The following is a 21,931-nucleotide window of genomic DNA, read 5'->3' as shown; positions in this document are numbered from 1 at the left end:
CTCCTGATTGGCTCACGTCAGCGCCTCCGCACCTCAGGCGCTGACACCATCAGCATCCAAGGCTGCACTCTCCACCTCTCAAAGCCAGTCAGGAACCTCGGCGTTTTGTTCGACCCTGAGCTGTCCTTTCTCCCTCACATCCGCACCACAACTGGCACCGCCTTCCATCACCTCCGGAATATCGCCAGATTACGGCACTACCTCACCCCTCACGCTGCTGAAACCCTGGTTCACGCCTTTGTCACCTCAAGGCTGGACTATGGGAACTCTCTCCTCGCCGGCCTTCCCGCCACCTCCCTCCACAAGCTGCAGGTCATTCAGAACTCTGCAGCTCGTGTACTGTCCCGCACCAGGCTTCGGGACCACATCACTCCCACCCTCGCTCGCCTCCACTGGCTCCCCATCCCCCAGAGGATTGATTTCAAGATCCTCATCCTCACCTACAAGGCCATTCACGGCCTTGCTCCCTCCTACCTCTCCAACCTACTATCCCCCTACCTACCTGCCCGTACCCTCCGTTCCTCTGGCTCCGGTCTGCTCCACGTCCCCCGCCCCAACCGCCCTACTATCGGTGGTCGGGCCTTCAGCCTCTCAGCCCCGAGGCTCTGGAACTCCATCCCCCAGTGCCTTCGCCGCTTCCTCCCTTTCCTCCTTCAAGGCCGGTCTCAAAACCTTTCTCTTTGACCGTGCCTTCAGCTCCCCTCTCGACTCTCTTCCTCCTCCTCGCTCCCTCCCTTCCCTCCCCTCACCCTGACCATTTCCCCCTCCTCTCTCCCTCCCTTCCCTCCCCTCACCCTGACCATTTCCCCCCTGCTCGGGTCATGACCCAACTGTGCAGCGCCTTGGGACGTCCTCCTGACGTGAAAGGCGCTCTATAAATGGAATCTTGTTGTTGTTGTTGTTGTTGTCCCACAAACAGTCGTGGATTGAGTGACCAAATTATTATTTTTTTAAGTTATTTTTTTCATATCTTTTTTGGAAGGATTCCTGCACCCCCAGCGAGCTGAGCAGATACTGAGGCAGAATTGGGTAAATGTCAGGCATCAAATGGAATCGTTCTGACAGTAAACTGTGAAAGTGGCAGCAATAGCTGTGATTGTACATCTCTTGGGACTGTGTTTCTGAGGACAAAGTAAATAGGAAATGAGTGCAAGTGGGTTACCAGCCTTCAGTGAGGTCTGAACTGTGGCCTCTTCTCGTGAAGAGAATAGCAATACTGTGCTGTATTGTATTGTAGTTTATTGCGTACAATAAACAGTCTTTTGGTCGAGATGTGAAACCCGAGGTCCCGATCTGCCTGTTCAAGCGGACTTTAAACATCCCATAATAATTTAATAAGAAGAATTCTTGCATTTGATATAACGCCTTATCACGTCTTTGAGATGTCTCAAATCGCTTCACAGGATACACTGTAAAGTGTAAAGTGAATATTTTGTGGGCGAAACGCAGCAGCCAATTGCACACAGTAGCATTGCACAAACCAGTTTATTTCTGGAAGGATTCCTGCTTACTGCTGGATAAACAGGCGGAGTAATGGAATTACCCTAAGTTTTTGCCTTAGGCTAATCAAATCTAACCCAGGTCCTCTCACTTGTGAGGTGAGTGCACTAACCCCCATGCTATGGGACTGTACTCCGGTACGGGACGCCCCGTGGCACTTTTCCATGTCCGTCTGGCTTAGTCGATAGGAATTTTGTCGAGTTGTCGGAGTCAGATTGAAGAGAAAAGGCTCCGGGTGCGATCTGAAGACCGGCAAAGTACAGCCAAAGACGGACGTTCTCCGCTACAACCTGGAGCCACTTGTCTCCAGTGGTTGGAAGCAGGACTCGGCCGGGCCCAGGAAAGGGTTAAGGAGGGAATGATGCCCCAGTCGGCCTTTCACAGTGACTCCGCTTCACCTGAAGGTGATAAGGCGATGTCGGTTGCCACGGCGACCAGGAATCCCAGGGAACCTGTGTTGGCCTTCGGCCTGAGTGGTGAGGAGCATCGTGGCTGTGCGTGGGCTTAACCCTCTCACTGCCACAACAATGGCACCTCCTATGCTTCAGAGCGCACCGTCCAGGCTGATGGTGGTGCGCAGTGCTGGGGGGAGGGCGAGGGGCTGCATTGACGGAGATGCTGTCCTTCAGGTGAGACGCTAAGCCGAGGTCCCACCGCCCTCTTCAGAGTGTCGTTAAAGATCCTGATATGTTATCGGAACAGACGAGGGAGCTTCTAGTAAATTCTGTGAAGCGCCTTGAGTCGAGTTATGTCCCAGCGTGACAGACGCTATGTCAAATGCAAGAATTATTATTTTACTTTGCTCTGTCTGTAACCCGTGCTGTAGCTGACCTGGAAGTATGGATGGACAGTGTAGAGGGGCTTTACTCTGTCTCTAACCCTGACCTGAGAGCGTGGACAGACAGTGTAGAGGGGCTTTACTCTGTCTCTAACCCTGACCTGAGAGCGTGGACGGACAGTGTAGAGGGGCTTTACTCTGTCTCTAACCCGTGCTGTGACTGCCTGAGGAGTGCTGGGGCCTGAAATGGAGGAAAGGATTCCATTTCCAGCAGTGACATCCCTCGGCTTTGCTAAGCGCAAAACACTGAATACCTCTTGAAAAAATGGGAGATGACATGAGCGAGGTTATCTGTGCTGCCGAGATGCGGTGCTTAGCATTCAGTTAGCCTGTCCTCACTGAGGAAAAGTGAACTGACAGAGGGAGACAGTAGCTGAAAGCAGCAAATTGGTTGAAAAATAGACTGAGGTACCTGTCTTTGTTACGATGACAAGTGATAGAACCAAAGGCTGACAGCACGTTAACAGTGAGCAGGTACCAATGCTGTAGCGAGTGTGTGTTGCGTGATCAGAATAAGGATGGGTTTTGGCACAGTTGGGTCCCGCTGCTCAGCGATGTGTCCTCTGCCCTTCTCTCCCGAGGCCACTGACTCTCCCCAGTGGGAGGAGGTGGTGTGGGGGGGGGGGGGGGGGATGCATAATTTCCAATAGTATTGTCTGCCCGACTGGCCCCTGCTTCCCGCTTGTTCCTCATCTCAAGAGCTCCGAGACGCTGTCCGGCGCGAAGAGCGCTATATAAATGCAAGTTGTTGTTGTTCCCGTGCCAGACGTTGCCTCAAAAATGGTCACTGATGGTACGTGACTGGGACACCACAGCCTGGAGGGAGACGGAGACGGTGGAAAGCAGAAAGTGTCGATACTTTCAAATGCAAATTAGATAGACTTCTTTTAGGAAATAATATTTTGGGGTACAGCGTATGAGGAGTACCCCAAAATGTCAATCGACTAATAGGTTGGTGGAAGGCGAGCTGGACGGACCTTGGCCCTCCGTCCAGCAATTCTTATATCCCTAAAATGTTCCCTCTCTATGTAACCCAGGAAGTACCCACTCTCCCATCGTGTGTGTATACATGTTCGGCTGTTTTGGGTCGTGTCAGTGGTGATATTTCTCTGCCCGGCCTCACATCGGGGGCGGGGGGGGGGTTAAGGGGCTGGTTTGAAGGTCAGTAAGATTCCTCAGGAGAGGAGAGCAGGGAGAGGAAAGGAGCGAAGTTGAGAGAGAAGAGGGGAGGAGAGGAGGAGGAGGAGAGGGGCAATATTGATCCCAATCCTCTGCACTGCTCACCAAAAAGAAGTCGTAACCTGGAGGTCAACTGGCCGTGCGTGACCTGTTATCCCGGGCTGGTGATTGGTCGATTGCAGACGATGGTCACGTCTGGAGTTTGTTTCGAGGAATTATGGCCATGTTGATCAATCGTGCAGATCGATAGTGTGGTTTCTAGCATCTTCCTGCCAGCGAGGAACATTCTGCGCAGGGGAACGTGGTCTTAAAGACCCGTCTGCCCGTTGAGCTGGACGTCAAAGATCCCACGGTGCTATTTGAAAAGAGAAAGGAGTTTTTCTCTCTCTCCCCCGGTGTCCTGGCCAACAATTCCCCCGATAAAATCGGTTGCTCACTTCACAGCTGTTGGTGGGACAGTGCTGGGCGCAAATTGGCTGCTGAGTTCACCCACAAAGTACACAGTCACTGCATGTAACAGAAAACTGCGAAGCGCTTTAGGATATTCCGACGTGATGAGGATTATTGACTGAGAGCGTTGTGTCAGGAACCCTCCATCTCAGTCATTTTCTTCTGTCCTTTCCCACCCATTCCCCCGGCAGAATTCCAGAGAAAGGGAGACAAGAAGCTGGGGAAGGGTCTCCAGCTTTACGACACTCCCTACGAGCCCCGGGGGAACGACGAGGAGTCGGACACGGAGAATGCGACGGCTCAGAAAACCCGGGAAAGCCGTCTGCCTCAGGACGACGAACGGCCCGCAGACGAGTACGACCAGCCCTGGGAGTGGAAGAAGGATCACATCTCCAAAGCCTTTGCCGGTAACGTCGACAGCCGCTGATTGACCTAAACGCTTTTCCTTTAAGCCCCGACCCTTCATGCCCTGGCACCTCCCTACCTCTCAGGCCTGCTTGCCCCACAACCCGCTGCCTCCGCTCGACTAGCTCCTGCCTTCTGCACAATCCCTCGTGCCCTCCGTCCCACCATTGGCAGCCGAGCTTTCAGCCACAACACCCCGAAATCCTTCCTCCTGGTTCTTTCGACCGTCTAAGGGCTCTGGGACGCTACACAGCGTGAGAGCGCTATATAAATGCAAGTTGTTGTTGTTAGCTTCCCTTCCCTCCACCCCACCTGATCCCAACCGCCGGCTCGGGTCCAAATCACTGACTTGGGACGTCCTCCCGACGTGAAAGGCGCCGTGTAAATGTTACTTGCTGTGGTTGTTGGTGAGGGATTGGACTTTGTTTGTGTGGAGAGGTGGGGGTTCCGGTCAGAGAGAAATTAAAATTAAGATTGCAAAGGACATGATATAATAATAATAATCCTTGCATTTGATATAGCGCCTTATCACGTCATCGAGACGTCTCAAAGCGCTTCACAGGATATATGGTAAAATTGATTGACTTTGTATTTCGTGGGCGAAACAATTGTGCACAATTGCGGATTGAGTGACCAATTTTTCTTTGAAGGCTTATTACCCCCGTAATGCAATCTGACAATCGAATAATAACCGGGTTCCTACTTACTGCTCGGTAAACAGAGGCGTGTGGAGAAAGGAAACTTGTCCAACGTTTCACCCGGCCCGGGAATCGAACCCGGATCCTCTCACTTGCGAGGCGAGTGCTCTAACTACCACATTCCGGGACTCCACAACAAGAACGCAGGGCTAACAGGTAACCAGTTTGAGAATGATAAAGCCTCGAGCAAGAGTAGAGATTAGTCTTTTCCTGGTGATTGAATCCACACAGATCTCATCCCACAGGATCTGAATCCCACTCCCACCCCTGAAGGTACCAACTTCCTCCACACATTCTTCCCACGTCAGCAAAGGAGCCTGTGGTCGCCCTTCTGAATGGAACCAAAAATTGACACTAAAAAGGAAATAGAAAGCAGCAAATTTAAAAGATTAACACCTTTTCCCAGAGTCTGTGGTGGGGGGACCGGGGGAATCGACAAAATGATCGCTAATTTTTCAAGTCCCTAAGAGCGTTAGTACATTGTATTATTATCGCTTTTCGCCCACAAAATACACAGTCAATTCACTTTACGGTACATTCTGTGAAGCGCTTTAAGATGTCTCGAAGACGGGATAAGGCGCTCTATCAAATGAAAGGATTAATATTATTATTATGTCAACAACGCGCTTATTTCAACTAAAAATTCACTCGGTCCCTTCAATGTTGGCATAAACAGGTAGGCCTGTGTGTGTGTGGTGATGGGAGGGATTCATTTCCCAGAGGAAGTTTAAGAGCTATAGCAGGTGTTTGTTCCCTCATTCTGTGTGATCTGCTGTCAGTCGCTCCCCTCCCTGTGAGCAGTGTGGCTCCTGCGTTACTGTCCTGCACTGACTGACACATCTTCAATTCCCCACCTCGCTGCTGGCGAGACACCGGAGAATAATGTTAACAAGTTAACAACCAGAACAGACTGCAGTAGCTGATGTTTTACAGGACAAACCTCAGTTTCATCAGTGTAAGATTCACAGGCCTGATTTTCACATCCCAGTGAGTCTCGCAGGTTTGATAACAGAGCTGCTATTTTTCTGGTGTTTGACTCTGTTCAGGTCTCAGCCTTCCTTCCTCTCAAAGGCACTGACTCATGATTGAGTACAGTTCCCTGTGTTGCCTCCTCTTCCTCACACAACTGGCCGCTCCTCATGCTTACGCTCAGGCAATATGTGTGGGCAGAGTATTCAACTGTGGTTGTGTGTGTGTGTGTGTGCGTGTGCATGTATCTGTCTGTGTTTGTGTGTTTTTTATGTGATGTGTCTGTGTGTGCGTGCGTGTATGTTTGCGTATGTGTTTGTGTGCGCGTGTGTCTATCTGTGTCTGCGTGTCTATATGGTGTGTCTGTGCGCACGTGTGTGTGGGTGTGTGTGCGCGCATGTGCATGTGTGATAAGCAGACAACATCCACGCACATCCATTTTCCAGTACAAAGCGTCAAGAGGAGGAACCCTGGCCTAGTTTCTATCACTGCCCCTCCCCCCCAATCCTACCCACCCACCCACCAAGCCCAGGAGCATTGGAACAAAGAGTAGTGGCATAAGGAAGAGATCAATAAGGCAAACACTGGCCTTTGGGCGAAATATCGTCTATGTGAAGGGGTTATTTGGTTGAAGTGCTTAAAATAATAACAGGACTTGACAGGTTAGAGAGTGCCCGACTCTGCCCTCTGTTAGAGGAATCATTACAAGAGGCAGAGCATTAAAATCAACACCAGGACAGTTAGCAGTGAGGTCAGGAAGCAATTTCTTCCCACAGAGGTTTTGTGAGGATATGGAATGCTCTGCTCCAGAAAGCTGTAAAGGTGGAATCAATAGGGAATGTTTAAAAGGGAGACAGACAGAGATGTGGGGGTAACTAGAGGTATCAGGATTAAAATATCTGCCAAGATCTGATTCACTGGTGGAATAGGTTTGATGGGCTGAATGGCACTTTACAGGATATAATGTAAAGTGGATTGAATGTGTATTCTGTGAGCGAAATGTGTCACCCAGTTTGCTCATCACTCCCACCCTCGCTCGCCTCCACTGGCTCCCCATCCCCCAGAGGATCGATTTCAAGATCCTCATCCTCACCTACAAGGCCATTCACGGCCTCGCTCCCTCCTACCTCTCCAACCTACTATCCCCCTACCTACCTGCCCGTACCCTCCGTTCCTCTGGCTCCGGTCTGCTCCACATCCCCCGCCCCAACCGCCCTACCATCGGTGGCCGGGCCTTCAGCCTCTCAGCCCCGAGGCTCTGGAACTCTATCCCCCAGTGCCTTCGCCGCTTCCTCCCTTTCCTCCTTCAGGGCCGGTCTCAAGACCTTTCTCTTTGACCGTGCCTTCAGCTCCCCTCTCGACTCTCTACCCCCTCCTCGCTCCCTCCCTTCCCTCCCCTCACCCTGACCATTTCCCTCCAATGCTCGGGTCCTGACCCAACTGTACAGCGCCTTGGGACGTCCTCCCGAGTGAAAGGCGCTCTATAAATGGAATCTTGGTGTTGTTGTTGTACTGTTGTTGTTGTTGCTCACAGCCGTGTCCCACAAACAGTGAGTCAGTGACCAATTTTTATTATTTGGAGGACTGTTGACCAGGACACCTGGCGGGAGAAACTCCCTTCTCTTTTCAAGTAGCACCGTGGGATCTTTAACATCCACCTGAACAGGCAGACGGGACCTCAGCTTAACATCTCATCCGAAGGACGGCACCTCCCGACAATGCAACACCCCCCCCCCCCCCCCCAGCCCTGCACTGGAGCGTCAACTTAGACTATGTGATTCCAAGCCCCGACGTGGGGGGCTTGAACCCACAAACTTCAGACTGAAATATAGAACCACAGAAACTCGCATACTAAAACTGAAGAAGGCCGTTCGGCCCATTAAAGAGCAATCCATTCAGTCCCAATTATCAGCCCTCAAGAATTACCCTGTAGTTTACTGCTTTTTAGGTATTTATCTAGTTTCATTTTGAAAGCTAATTGAAAGCTAATAAGCGTGTTACAATAATAGGAATTTGAGCAGAGTGCTGAAGTGACACTATCTGTGTCGATGTCTCCGGGGACTATACACACTACCCTTGCCTGTCGGGAAAGCATTCCTGCTTTATTCTTGCTTCCCCTGCGAATACGTTAATACTGCAAGCCGAGCTGCCACTTTGGTACATTTGATACTTTAATACTAAAGTGTAGGCCGTGTGCACGAGAGCAGAAAGGATTATAGATCTGGAGCACATCTCGGGAGGAACGCTAAATGAACAGTTTCAAGCAGGGGGAAATGGGAATCAATGCTAGCGTTTAATTTATTTATGAAACATCACCTCGCCCTGACCTGGGGATTTTCGATGGAACACTCCGCTTCATTATTTTAATGCTTCGCGGAGATTAAACGCAAGTTGTGCAAAAGAAGAAAATACAATGCGGTGTTTGTTGAGGTCTGAGCACGTGGCGTTGCTAAAAGGAGCAAACGTAGTCATTCTGACAGCTTTATTAACCAGCACTCGCTGTTAGGCTATTTTGTAGCAGTGACGAAGGCTTGTGTCAATAAAATAATAACAGCCCCTTATCACATCTTCGAGACGTCCCAAAGCGCTTCACTGAATATACTGTAAAGTGAATTGACCGTGTATTTTTGTGGGGAAAACGCGGCAGCCAATTGCGCTACAGCAGCGTCCCACAAACAGTCGTGGATTGAGTGACCAAGTTGTTTTTTTGAAGGGATTATCACATTAATTTTTTTAAGGGAGCATTGTAATAAGCCTTACGTTTTATACAGCGTCTTTCGTGCTGTGACGTGGAGTGACTATGTTTTTTTAGAGGCGAAGGCGACAGCCAGTTTGCGCACAGTGGGACCTTAGTTTAGCGCCTCATCTGGAGGGACGTTACCTCCAACAATGCAGTAGCATTCCCCCCAACCCCACGCCCTCCCTTCCACCCCCCCCCCCCCCACACACACACACACACGCGCCCTCCCCCAGTGGAATGATAGCTCAAAGTCACGACACGGAGGTTCGAACCTTCTGAATCAGAGGCGAGAGTGCTACTGACTGATAGGGGCTGACATCATCCTTCTGAATGTGGATGGTGTCAGCACCATTGTAGGAGCCGGGGAAGAAAAGCAGCTGTGACTGAGTAACACCCAGACCAGCCGAACCTCGCCCATTGCAGCGGCAAAATAGATAGCAGATGAAAAATGAATGGGAGGAAGCTGAGCGCAGACGGCAGGCAGTTTATCCAGCCGCCAGGCCCCATCAGCACACAATATAATCATAACCCAGCAATCTCACTGGGACCAGAGAGAGACAAATGGAGCTTCCTGCCATCTGACGTCTCCCAGATAACCTCGATCTGCCGCGTGTTCCCGAGCTGCCCCTTACGCTCTGCGGCTCCTGTCCCTACATTGCCAAATAAGAATTCCCCTGAACTGATTCTCTTGACATTGTTGCATTATTTAACGTGTTGGGTTTCGAGTAACCTAGATTCTACATTTTTGAGGACTCTGCTCTGCATTTTATTCCATGTGTTGATATTTACTTTTACACACACACACACACACCTATATATCATCTTCTTCTGCATCTCGACAACAACAACAACTATTTGGATTTATATAGCGCCCTCCACGCCGGACGGCGACTCAGAGCGTGACACTGGGGCCATCTCAAGCTCCTTGTTCTAACTTTTAAATGCCTCCACGCCCTTGCCCCCACCCTAGCTCAGTGATCTCCTCTGGTCCTATTCCCCCGCCCACTTCCCTCCCTCCACACATAACATAGCCCCTCGAGCCTGTTCCGCTATCGTATTAGATCATGGCTGATCTGTACCTCAACTCCAATGACCCAGCTTTGTCCCATATCCCTTGATACCCACTAACATTAGGCCAATTCTACTTCCCCTGCCATCTCCGTCCCACCATCTGGAGCTGCGCTTTCAGATACTGTGCTCCTTTTGCTCCACAGCTCTCTTCCCAAATCCCTCCGCCCCGCACATTTCCTCCCTGTTTCAAAAAACAATCCAAAAATCCTACTTCTATGCCACCACCTTTGGTCACGTCCCTCCTACCCTCATCTCCCATCCCTCTCTCTGCTCAGGCTCCCGCTCTGACTCTGTAAAGCATTTTGAGACGTTATCCCATACATGAAAGGCGTGTGTGTCAGCCTGGCTCAGTGATGGCACCCTTGCCTCTGAGACAGAAGGTTGTGGGTTCAAGCCCCACGTCGGGACTTGGAATCACACAGTCTAAACTGACGCTCCAGTGCAGTGTTGGGGGAGGGCGCTGCATTGTCAGAGGTACCGATCTCCGGATGAGACGTTAAACCGAGGTCCCGTCTGCCTGTTCAGGTGGACGTTAAAGATCCTACTATGCTGTTCGAAAAGAAAAGGGAATTTCACCCGGTGTCCAGGCTGACAATCCCCCCCAAATAAATATTGATCACTCACACTCCATGGCTGTTTGTGTGCGCAATTGGCTGCTGCGTTTCGCCCACAAAATGCACAGTCAATCTACTTTACAGTATATCCTGTGAAGCGCTTTGGGCCGTTCTCCTGCGGTGAATGGAGCTGTCCCAAATTTAAGGATTATTATTATTATTATGTTGGGAGTGAATGGGGAACGAAGATTTAGGGCATTGAGATTCTGTCCAGTGGGAGTGAATAGGATTTGGATAACAGGGGTTCTGGATAGATTGGTGTCTTTGTGTCTAATTGGACTGGAAAGGAATTGCTGAGGAGAGCAAGGGAAAATGCTTGTGGCCCAGTTCCGCTCCTCCTTAATGGGGCAAGTTATCATTCCCATTCCACCGAAATGCCACGTCCCACAGCAGTACAGAGCTCCATCTATTATCCCAGTAGGAAACCCACTAAACTCATCCTCCGACTTTGGTAGGCGGGCTCCGCTGACAAGCCAGGCAGGAAACTCAAAACGCACAGACATCTGGTTGCAGTGCCTTTCGTACCCGTAAATCCAGGGACCACTTTAATTAGTTTATCCAGTTTAGCTCATTCAAGCCTGAAAGAGAAAAAGATGAGGCTCCTTTCAAGTAAATACACGAGCGCAAATAATACCTATCAGCGAGTAGTGTCGAAAAATAGTTGACCCTTGACAAAATTGGTAATTTCTAAAAGGATAATGGTAACAGTGAGAGGAGAGAAAGCTGACTGTGTCTCTCTGCGTCTACGCTGTGATTTATTATTAATTCGACATGGTACTGCACTTTGCTGAATTGAATTATTTATGAATTGTGGGTCTCTGCTGTCTCACAGAATTATCTCCTTCTGCTCCTCAGCAATGTGGGGTCAACTTTGCCTGTTAAAGAACGAGGATTTTAGCTGTGGAGAACAGAGTTTCTCCTTCCCCTCTAATTTGCTCTCCTATTCTGACGATCCAACACCGGGACTTGCGCTCACATGGTCTAAGATGACACTCCAGCCCAATGCTGGGGGGGGGGAGAGCTGCATTGCCTGAGGTGCCGTCATTCAGATGAGACGTTAAACCAAGTCTGCCCCGTTCAGGTGGACGTTACTGGTCATTGTCCATGGGGCTATCCGAAAGGCAAAGGGTGTCCTATCTCTCCTGGTGTCCTGGCCGACAATCCTCCAGGTAAAATCGGTCGCTCAATCCGTAGCTGTTCGTGGGACGTTGCTGTGTGAAAAAGTAGCTGCCACATCTGCCTGCAAATACACAGTCACTACCATACAGTAATTCCTCTGTGGAGCTGTTTGAGACATTTCATTGTGATGATCTGCTGTTTCAGTTTGTTATGGTTATAATTACCCCCTTCCCCCTCTTCCCCATTCTTGCTTAATCTGTTTGCAACCCCAGAGAATTGATGGTTTTGGGGAATCAGAGCCGCAGTTGAGCAAATGTGACAAGTCTTTTGAAGACTTAAAGGAATGAAGACCCCTGACAAATCGGGGGCTGAGCAGAGTTGCGGAGATTTGCAAACCTCGCGGGTCAGACCCTGGAGAGCGCGCGAGGCAGAGAGAAAGAGGGAGGGAGCTCCAGAGGTTCGGGGGGGGTGGAGGTAAAAGTCTCGGCAGATAAAGCAAGGGTGAGGTAGTGAGAGGGGGCAACATGTGTGTGGCAGGTATGAAACCAATCTAGGGGTCAGAGTCATCAGAAAAGTGGAAAACAATGCAGAGGGGAGGTGAGAATTACTCTCCGTAGCTAATCCCTTGTTATCCCTAATTCCTGGTTGCTTGGAATCCCATAACAAGACCATAATTCCCTCTCGGACCTGTAGAACGAGCCCCCAACAGACAACGTAATCCCCCGCCCCCCCACACTCCGCTCCACGGGGTGAGGGTGTTCCTTTTAATGAGGTAACTTGGGTTCTGACTCCTTCATTATCTCGATGCTCTTCTCAGAAAGAGCTGCCGCGCGGGCACAGAGCAATCCATCATCAGCACCGAAATACTCCACACGGCTGCCAACCCACTAATTGTCTCCTCATGTCAAGCATGAGAGCGAATCCTTTTATTAGCTTGAGTTTGGGACCGGAGGTTATGGTGAGGGTAGCAGACTGGCCTGGTGTCTCTCTCAGCCTGAGTCTCACACACATCACCACACACACATACTCACACACACACCACACATATACTCACACACATATCACCACACACACAACACCACACACACCACACACACAACACCACACATATACTCACACACACATACTTACACACACATCACCACACACACATCACCACACACACACATCACCACAAACATGCTCACACACATCACACATATACTCACACACACATCACCACACACACACATACTCACACACACATCACCACACACACACATACTCGCACACACAACACCACACATATACTCACACACACATACACACACACATCACCACACACATACTCACACACACATCACCACACACACACATACTCGCACACACAACACCACACACACATACTCGCACTACACATCACCACACACATATGCACACACATACTCAAACATACGCGCACACACCTACACACACATACTCAGACATACACACACACACATCACCCGCGCACATATACTCACACCTACACTCACACATACACAAACTCAGACAGACACAGAGTGGGCAGATTTCAGAGTTATTTGATCTCAACCAGGGCAGCAGGTGGGGCTACAATTAGCGTCATGACACAGAAATAATAATATATAATATAATAACAATACCTCTTTTCGGGTGGGGAGGAAGCACATTGCACGGCCGGGGATGGGGAGTTAAGATTAGGGTTAGGGAGGGGGAGAGGGGGGCTAAAGAGAGTGATGGTGGGTGGGGGGGTGGGGAGTAAACATGACCAAAAGCTCAGACAAAGAGGTAAGTTTTAAGGTGGTGGGCGGAGGCGAGAAGGGGTTGGAGGGACTCCAGAATGTAGGGACGTGCTGTGCTTTGCAGAATCCCAGGTGTACTTGGCCAGCTCTCTGAGAGCGGGGAGCTCATTTGTGCTGTATTGTCGCCTAACTACCTTTTACACACACGGGCCAAAAAAAACAGAGCAGGAATATTTCCCAGCGAGGAATCTCATTTCAGGTGCGCTTATTATAATAATAATAATAATAAAAATAAAAATAATAATAATGCTTGCATTTAATACAGCGCCTTATCACGTTTTCAGAGACGTCTCAAAGCGCTTCACAGAATATCCTGTAGAGTGAATTGACTGGGTATTTTGTGGGCGAAATACGGGAGCGAGTTGCACACAGAAGCGTCCCACAAACAGTAATGGATTGAAGTGACCAAATTATTATTACTATTATTTTTGAAGGAATTATTACCCCTGGAGAAGCGATCCGCCAGTCGACTAACAACCGGGATCCTTACTGCTAGGTAAACAGCGGTGTGTGGAGTAACAACAACAACAAAATTACATTTGTATAGCGCCTTTCATGTCGGGAGGACGTCCCTGGGAGTAAGAAACGTTTCTCCTTTGCTGGGTATCGAACGCAGATCTCTCACTTGCGAGGCGAGTGCTCTAATTACTGAGCTACAGGACTCCATGTCAACATCGAGCATTAGTGAAACGTGAAAGAGCATTACTTTAAGCCCAAAAGTACCATCTCTCTCTACCGCCCACCCTCACACCCTACCCCTCCATCGGTGTTAAAGCCATTCACTGGAAACTCTCCACTGAAGAAAGACAAAGGCTTCCAAACAAGTTCCCTGTGTGCTCATCACTGTGAGCAATCAGCTTCAAAATGCCATTGTCGTGCAATATATATATATATATATCTTTATAGTGTGAGAGAGAGATTCTCTACAGTCCAGAGATCAGATGGCTCAGTGAATACTGTACGTAATATTATAACAATAATTCAAGCGTCATGTCAGGACTTTGAATTCACAGTCTTGGCTGACACTCTTACACAATGCTGGATAATAAGAATAATACTTGCATTTGATATAGCGCCTTATCACGTCGTTGAGACGTCTCAAAGCGCTTCACAGAATATACTGTAAAGTGAATTGACAGTAATATTTTGCAGACGACAGGGCGATTGAAGAGGCATGTTCTGAGGTGCCGTGCTTTGGGTGAGACGTTAAACCGAGTTCTCATCAGTCCGTTCTGGTGGGCGTTAAAAAAAGAGAGAAGGGACTTTCTCCTGGTGTTCAGACCAACAGCCCCTCCCCCAGATAAAACCTTTATTTCACAGCTGTTTGGAGGACATTTCTGTGCACAAATTGTCTGCCACATACAGCCACTAATACACTTTACAGCATGTTCCGTGAAGTGCTTTGACACGAAAGGCGCTGTATCTAATGTAAGAGTTATTATTAATATGGTTCATAATATTTGGATTGGAAGAAATGTAGATCTGTCTCTTCGGTTTCTGTGCATATCTTTAACGACGCATGTAGGTGTGTGGAGAATAGTACCCACTCTCTCCCGGTCTCTCTCCACCAGTCTCTCTCTTTCCCTCTCTCCCCCAGTCTCTCTCCCAGTCTCCACTTATCTTGTTTGGGTGCCATTCCATGGGTGTTGTTTGCCCTCTGGTTCCCTATCGAAGTGGCCATTGTTCAATACGTGAGCTTCGGCAGTGAGTGGGGATTAAGCTTCAATCCAGACTGTGTGAGTGAATATATATGTGTGTGTGTATGTATGCATGTTTATGTGTGGTGTGAGTATGTGTGCATTGTGTGTGTGTGTGCGTGTGTATATATATATGTATGCTCGTGTGTGTGGTGTGTGAGTATGTGTGTATGTATGTGTGTGTGTGTATATGTGAGTGTGTATGTATGTGTCACTTCAGGTGGGATTCAGCCTGTCACGGGTTGAGGGGGATAGCAGTAAGTTTGTCTATTGCTCTTGTGATGGAAGTACATGTTAGAATATAAACAGAACAAATTCCATAGCACCAGGAGTTTCTGTATGGTTCAGACCCACTTTGTCTTGTGCCAAGACAGAGTACTTGTTACTCAGTGTGAAACCATTGTCAGTGGCAGGTTACTGACTTCAGTTCTGGAGCACCAGCAGTACAAGTCTGATAAGGATTCATGCACACGTTGTAAATTGTTTCGGCTTTGTGGAATGATATTCCCACCATGGTGAGTTTTCACAGTGGGAGATGTTTACTCTATAAAGAAAGAACTTGCATTTTTATGAGACCTTATCGTTACCAAGCATCTCAACGGGCTTCATAGCGATCGCTGTGAGATTGCGATGACTTTATTTTGAGACAAACTATTAGCTCACGGCTTGCTGGCTATTTGCACCAGCAAGCCGTGAGCTATTTGAGGCAATGAGATGTCAGTCTGGCTCAGTCGATAGCGCTCTCGCCTCCGAGTCAGAAGGCTGTGGGCTCAAATCTCCACGGCAGGAATTTGAACTCATATAGTCTAAGCTAATTCTAAAAAAAACGTGGTCACTCAGTCCGTGACTGTTTGTGGGACGCTGCTATGCTCAATTGGCTGCCGCGTTTCGCCCACAAAATATAGAGTTGATGTGAACTGCTTTGAGATGTCTCGAAGGACGTGACGAGGTGCTATATCAAATGCAATGATCATTATAGTATTATTATTTCAACTGACACTGCAATCCAGTGCTGGGAGAACATTTGCCAAGGTCACTACACTTTGCAGTAAAACCCTGCAAATTGCTTTGAGACGCCTCGACAACACGACAAGGCCCTTTATCAAATGCACGGCTTATTTTATTTTTATTATGATTATTATTATTATTAAGGATTGTAAGGAAAGTTAACGAATCTATTGTCCACTGCTTGGGGAGTGCCATCAACCCTTGTTTACGAAACAATAAAACACACAGAAAAATATTGATTTGAAAAGCGTTGAATTGAAAACCTCTCAGCCTCTGGGTGATTGAACAGCAATAATGTGTGAATCCCACCTCAGACTATCGGAAGATGCGATGAATGATTAATGGAGTTCACCTTCACTTTCACCCTTGATCGCCAGGACTATCATCAATTTAACAGACACTCCACTTGCTCAGCCGCTGTCTCTTTAATTGAAGGATTAACTGTTCAGCAGGAGTCTTGCGCCAGCCACATCGAGCTGACAGTGACTCAAACTGACTCGAACCTTCCCGGTGACTGCTCATGGCACACACCAAACTAAATTAATGCTTCGTGTGAGTGGGAAGAGTTATCCCCTTTTCGGCTAAACCCTTCTCTGGGCTGAGGGATTATTTGCAGCCTTCACTCCACGGCGTGCAATCTTGTTTTATTTGTACAGATGTTTTTTCACATGATTTGTTTCGCCACTTGCTGCTTGTCAGGCAAGAGAGTGGGCAAGCGGCCCCCTCCCACTCACTCTCACACTGTGTCTCACTCTCACACTGTGTCTCACTCTCACACTGTGTCTCACTCTCACACTGTCTCTCTCACACTGTGTCTCACTCTTACACTGTGTCTCTCTCATACTGTGTCTCACTCTCACACTGACTCACTCTCACACTGTATCTTACTCTCACACTCTGTCTCACTCTCACACTGTGTCTCACACTGTATCTCACTCTCACTGTATCTTACTCTCACACTGTGTCTCACTCTCACACTGACTCACTCTCACACTTTGTCTCACTCACACTGTGTCTCATCCTCACACTGTATCTTACTCACAATGTATCTCACTCTCACACTGACTCACTCTCGCACTGTGTCTCACTCTCACACTGTGTCTTACTCTCACATTGGCTCACTCTCACACTGTGTCTCACTCTCACACTGTGTCTTACTCTCACCTTGGCTCACTCTCACACTGTGACACACTCTCAGGCTTTGGCCTTAGGGAGGGGAACTATACCTTCCCCGCAACACACACACACACACACACATCCACACACAACTCAGGTAATATAACAAAGCCCGATTGCAGGTGGAATTAAGACCACAAAACCAGTAGCGCAGCAGGCGAGTGTCTAGACCTGGGTGTCATGGGAGCTGAGGTTGGGACCATCTTGTTTTGTCACGTTGCTATTTACTTGTTGACATCCTTACCAAAAGCCACTGCACAGCTCAGGCCTGAGCTACACAGCCTTCATGTTGACCTCGCTCAGCTTGTATTTCTCTTTGTGTCTCCTCCTCTTGTGTTTTTCTGTCTCCCTCCCTCTTTCGTTCGAATCCTTCCCATGTTCATCATTGGCAGTAGAGATTAAGGAGATTAAAGAGCTCCCATGGCCCCCTCCTGTAGGACAACTAGATGATGAGACACTGAGCGATGAAGGTGACTGTTTGTTTTCATTCCCCCCCCTTTAATTCACCACCCCCAGACCTCTCCCCCACTCTGACCCGCACCCAACTCTGGCGCCTCCCAACAATCCCCACCCCTGACCCCTCCCCCACTCAGACCCCACACTCTGCCCGACCCCCCCAACCCCATTCCCCACAAGCTTGCTTGCATGGATTGCCCTCACAATGCACCAACCACCCTTTGCATCTCCTTCACGTCCAAAGTTCCTCAGGGAATTAATTGGTGGCTCTTCACATTGTATATTACATATAGAAATATCTCGAAAGGCAGTAATTATATATGAATACATAATAGACTGAATAAATAAAACAAACTCTGTTAACAATCAAACGTAACGTCTCGCACAAATCCCAAATGCTTCACCTTTTGATCTTTGTTACCACAAAGGTTGGCACAAGAACCAAAACGTCTTTAATTTATCTAACGGTTTGGTGGGGGAAGGACGGTGACTTGTATCCCTAGGCGGGGCTGAGGGGGTGGAGGTGTGGAAGAATCAATGGGAGTCATTTTCCTTGTGTGAATCTAGTCCCTGAATGTCAACAGGTCACTTCAAACTAATCCAGGCTGATGGGTGAAAGGCTTGTGTATCCGTGGACTATGAGGGTCCCGATTTCTCTACACAGAGGGGCTATGGAATAGGATACCAGGAGGGGTGTTTGAGGCAACGTCAGCGAGGTCCCTGGAAATGTGCTCGAGGAAGAGAGAAAGCCAGAGAGTCTTTTTGCACTTAAAACACACGCCATTAATTTGTGGAGCAGATGTCCTCTGTCCCGAGAGGTTAATTGTGGGCTCTCTCGTCTGAGTCAGTGATTAAATCTGTGTACCTAGCAGTAAATAGGAAGCCGGCTGTTAGTCATTTGGCGGATCGCTTTCTGCGGATAATATTCCCTCCAAAAAACAATCGGTCACTCAATCCCCGAATGTTTGTGAGACGCGGCTGTCAATCCACTTTATAATAATAACAATCCTTAAATTTAATACAGTGCCTCATCACATCATTGAGACATCTCAAAGCGCTTCACAGAATAAATAGACTGTAAAGTGAATTGACTGTATATTTTGTGGGCGAAATATATTTCTATATGTAGTTATCTTCTGTGAAGTGCTTTGAGACGTCTCAACGATGTGACGTGGCATTATATCAAGTGCGAGGATTATTATTAATATTAAATTCAGTCGGATTCTTCCAGTTGCTTCCCATTGACTTACGTCCCGGTGTCTCTCGGCCCCGAGCGCTAACGCCTGGCCTTGTGCCTTCCTACAGTTCAGTTTGAGGGTTGCGATTGGGACCGGTCATCGCCACCCACCAAAGAACGCCTGAAGCAGCAGAAACAGCTGAGCCCGCTCACCGCAGGATCCAAATACACTAAGCCGCAGACTCCAGAGCACAGCACGCTGCTGGGTGAGAGAGTGGACCCCACGTTACCCTTGGAGAAGCAAGTGTAAGTCTGAACAATGATCCTGACATGTAACCCAGCGCCTTTCCTGCCTGGAAGACGTGCTTCAACTCTCAGCGCTTCACAGGATTTACTGCCAAGTGTAACGTATGTGTTTTGTGGGCGAACGCAGCAGCCATTCCGCGCAGAGTAATGATGACCCACAAACAGCTATGAAGCGAACGAACGATTTTATTTGGGGGATTGTTGGTCAGGACACGTCATTTTAACTCGCTTTTCGAATGTGTGTTTGTGAGGCTGATTTAGAGATTTCCCCCCTGGGTCTTTCTGTTAATCCTTTCCTCCCAAATCATTGTCCTGTACGCTCATTTGCTATTACCATCCCCCCCCCCCCCCCCCCCCCCCCCCCCCCCCCCGCACTACACACACACACATTACTCCAAACCATTTATCCAGAACTTATTGCACTGTCTCCTACTCTAACAGAAGGGGGAGCAAATTGAGAAGCTATGGCTCAGAGGGAGCTTTATTGTGTCTCTAACCCTGACCTGGGAGTGTGGACGGATAGCCAGTGTAGAGTGAGCTATACTGTGTCACTAGCCAGTGGTGTCGCTGACTTGTGGTAGCTGGATGGATATTGGGTACGAAAGTAACAAAAAAAGTCTTTAAAAGTGGAGCAGTTGTGTGAAAGGTCCCAAAAGTGTCATCTAATTCACCTACGTTGAAAGCCTTGTGGATGGATTGCTCTTTCAAAGAGGCAGCACTGACACAACAGGCTGTGCTTCTCTGGTTCTGTGTATTGGAGCAGTCTCTTAAGGTCATCAGATCAAGAGAAGGGCATTCAAATGAAAGCTTACATTGTAAAATCTTTGACCTGAAAAGCTTAATGGGACCGGGAGCTTAATGCCCACCATTCTAAATTATTCATTTCAGTGCACGACAGAGAAGTTTCTTTATTTTTCCATGATTAAAAAAAACACATCCACCGGTTCAGAACAAATCTCCCTTTCAGTGATGAAACAGTGAATTTGTCCCTTATCGCACAGCACTGGCTCAAGATGATTCTGCCACATATGAGGCAGTGCAGAGGAGAGCTATGAGGATGATATTCATTCGGTCTCAAAGCGATGGGCTACGGGAAATGACTGGAAACAAGACATCTTAGGCGGGAGCTTACACAAAAATAACGACAACAACTTGCATTTAGACAATGCCCTTCAAATAGGATTGATCACAATGACGGGGTCGGAAAGGGGAATGGGAACGGTTCAACAGGTTGTTTTTTAGGTAGGATTTGAAGATAGATAGAGAGGAAGTGAGGGCGATAAAGAGATGAACAACATGATAATAATAATAATCATTGCATTTTGTATAGCGCCTTTCATGTCACGAGGACACCTCACAGCGCTTCACAGAATATGCTGCAAAGTGCAGTGACTGTATGTTTGTAAGCAAACGTAGCAGTTCCTGAGATGTTAAACCAAGCTTCTGATGCCTATTCAGGTGGACATTAAAGATCCCATTCCGCCACTCAAAAAGTGAAGGGAGTTTCTCCTGATAGCCTGGCCAACAATCCCCCAACTAAAATTTGTTTGTGGGACATTGCTGTGTGCAAGTTTTGAAATTGCTGCATTCACCAACAAAATACAGTCATTACATATCACAGTTGCCACTTGAGATGTCCTCCCGACAGGAAAGGAACTACATCAAGTGCGAGGAATATTATTTTGGTGGCCTGGCAGTTTGTGGACATCAGGATTTGTGGCTGGCAAGCCGAAATTGCCTTTCGACAGAGCCCCTTTAAGGGCGACAGTAAAAATTTGCCACGTTCCTTAAATTAGCCCCAGCGTTAAGGAATGCTTCAGCAACACAGCAAATGTTTACCCCATTGTGGGTGGCGATCAAATCATCCTCAGTGTCCCCAGTCTCTCATAAGCAGACTTACTCTTGTGTAGCTGGGTAAATGAAAACTGATTACGTTGTCATATAAAACCTAGCCCAGCCACGCGTGGGATGTGCCTCCTGCCTGGATATCTTAGCAACGAGTAACCCAGGGAGGGCATTTGACTGTATCATTCCCATCCAGGGTCCTCGTGGTTGGATAATCCTCTGCTCAAAGTGACGGCAATCTTATCTCCACTTTATTTCCCGATGAGGTTTAATCGCAAGCAAAACCTGTGCCCTTTTCCAGCCTAAGGAATTATCTCTGTCTGTCTCTGGTGCTCCTGAATGTCAGCCATGACTCCATTCTCCAGGGTGATTGACCAGAATAGGCTTCAATTTGTTTTTGAACTGGATGGATGCAGAATTATTCCCTGGTTCTTGCCAAGAAAGGCTGGTTAAGGTCAGGACCCCATTCGTGTCTGCAGACTGTGTGTGTGTGGTTACCTACCTGAGTTTAACAGCCTGTCTCAGTGGTAGCGCTCTCGGCTCTGAGTGAGAAGTTTGTGGGTCCAAACCTCACGTCGGGATCACATTGTCCAAACTGACGCCCTAATGCGGGGCTGGGGGGGTGTTGCATTGTCATAGATGCCGTCCTTCGGATGAGACATTAAACCAAGGTCCCGTCTGCCTGTTCAGGTGAACTTTAAAGATCCCACGGCACTATTCAAAAAAAAAGGGGGTTTCTCCCAGTGTCCTGTCTAACAATCCCCCAAATAAAATCGATCATTCATTTCATGTCAAACTGGCTGTTGGGTTTCACCCACAAAATACACAGTCCATCCACTTTACATTATATACTGTGACATACTTTGAGACTTCTCGGTGAC

At 48.3% G+C, this 21,931-nt stretch overlaps 1 protein-coding gene across 1 annotated transcript in view; it reads left to right on the top strand.

The window, feature by feature from the left end:
• The window catches only part of LOC103183581 (SH2 domain-containing adapter protein F), an 84,246-nt gene that overhangs the window by 43,355 nt on the left and 18,960 nt on the right, over positions 1-21,931 (top strand). The window contains exons 3-4 of the mRNA XM_007901150.2: positions 4,159-4,374; positions 19,028-19,205. Of these exons, the coding sequence (XP_007899341.1) occupies positions 4,159-4,374; positions 19,028-19,205 (394 nt within the window). The remainder of the gene's footprint in view (positions 1-4,158; positions 4,375-19,027; positions 19,206-21,931) is intronic.

Source organism: Callorhinchus milii, unplaced genomic scaffold (genome assembly GCF_018977255.1).
Source record: "Callorhinchus milii isolate IMCB2004 unplaced genomic scaffold, IMCB_Cmil_1.0 Scaffold21, whole genome shotgun sequence".
NCBI classification, from domain to species: Eukaryota; Metazoa; Chordata; class Chondrichthyes; order Chimaeriformes; family Callorhinchidae; genus Callorhinchus; species Callorhinchus milii.
This window is presented reverse-complemented; position numbering and strand designations above follow the sequence as displayed.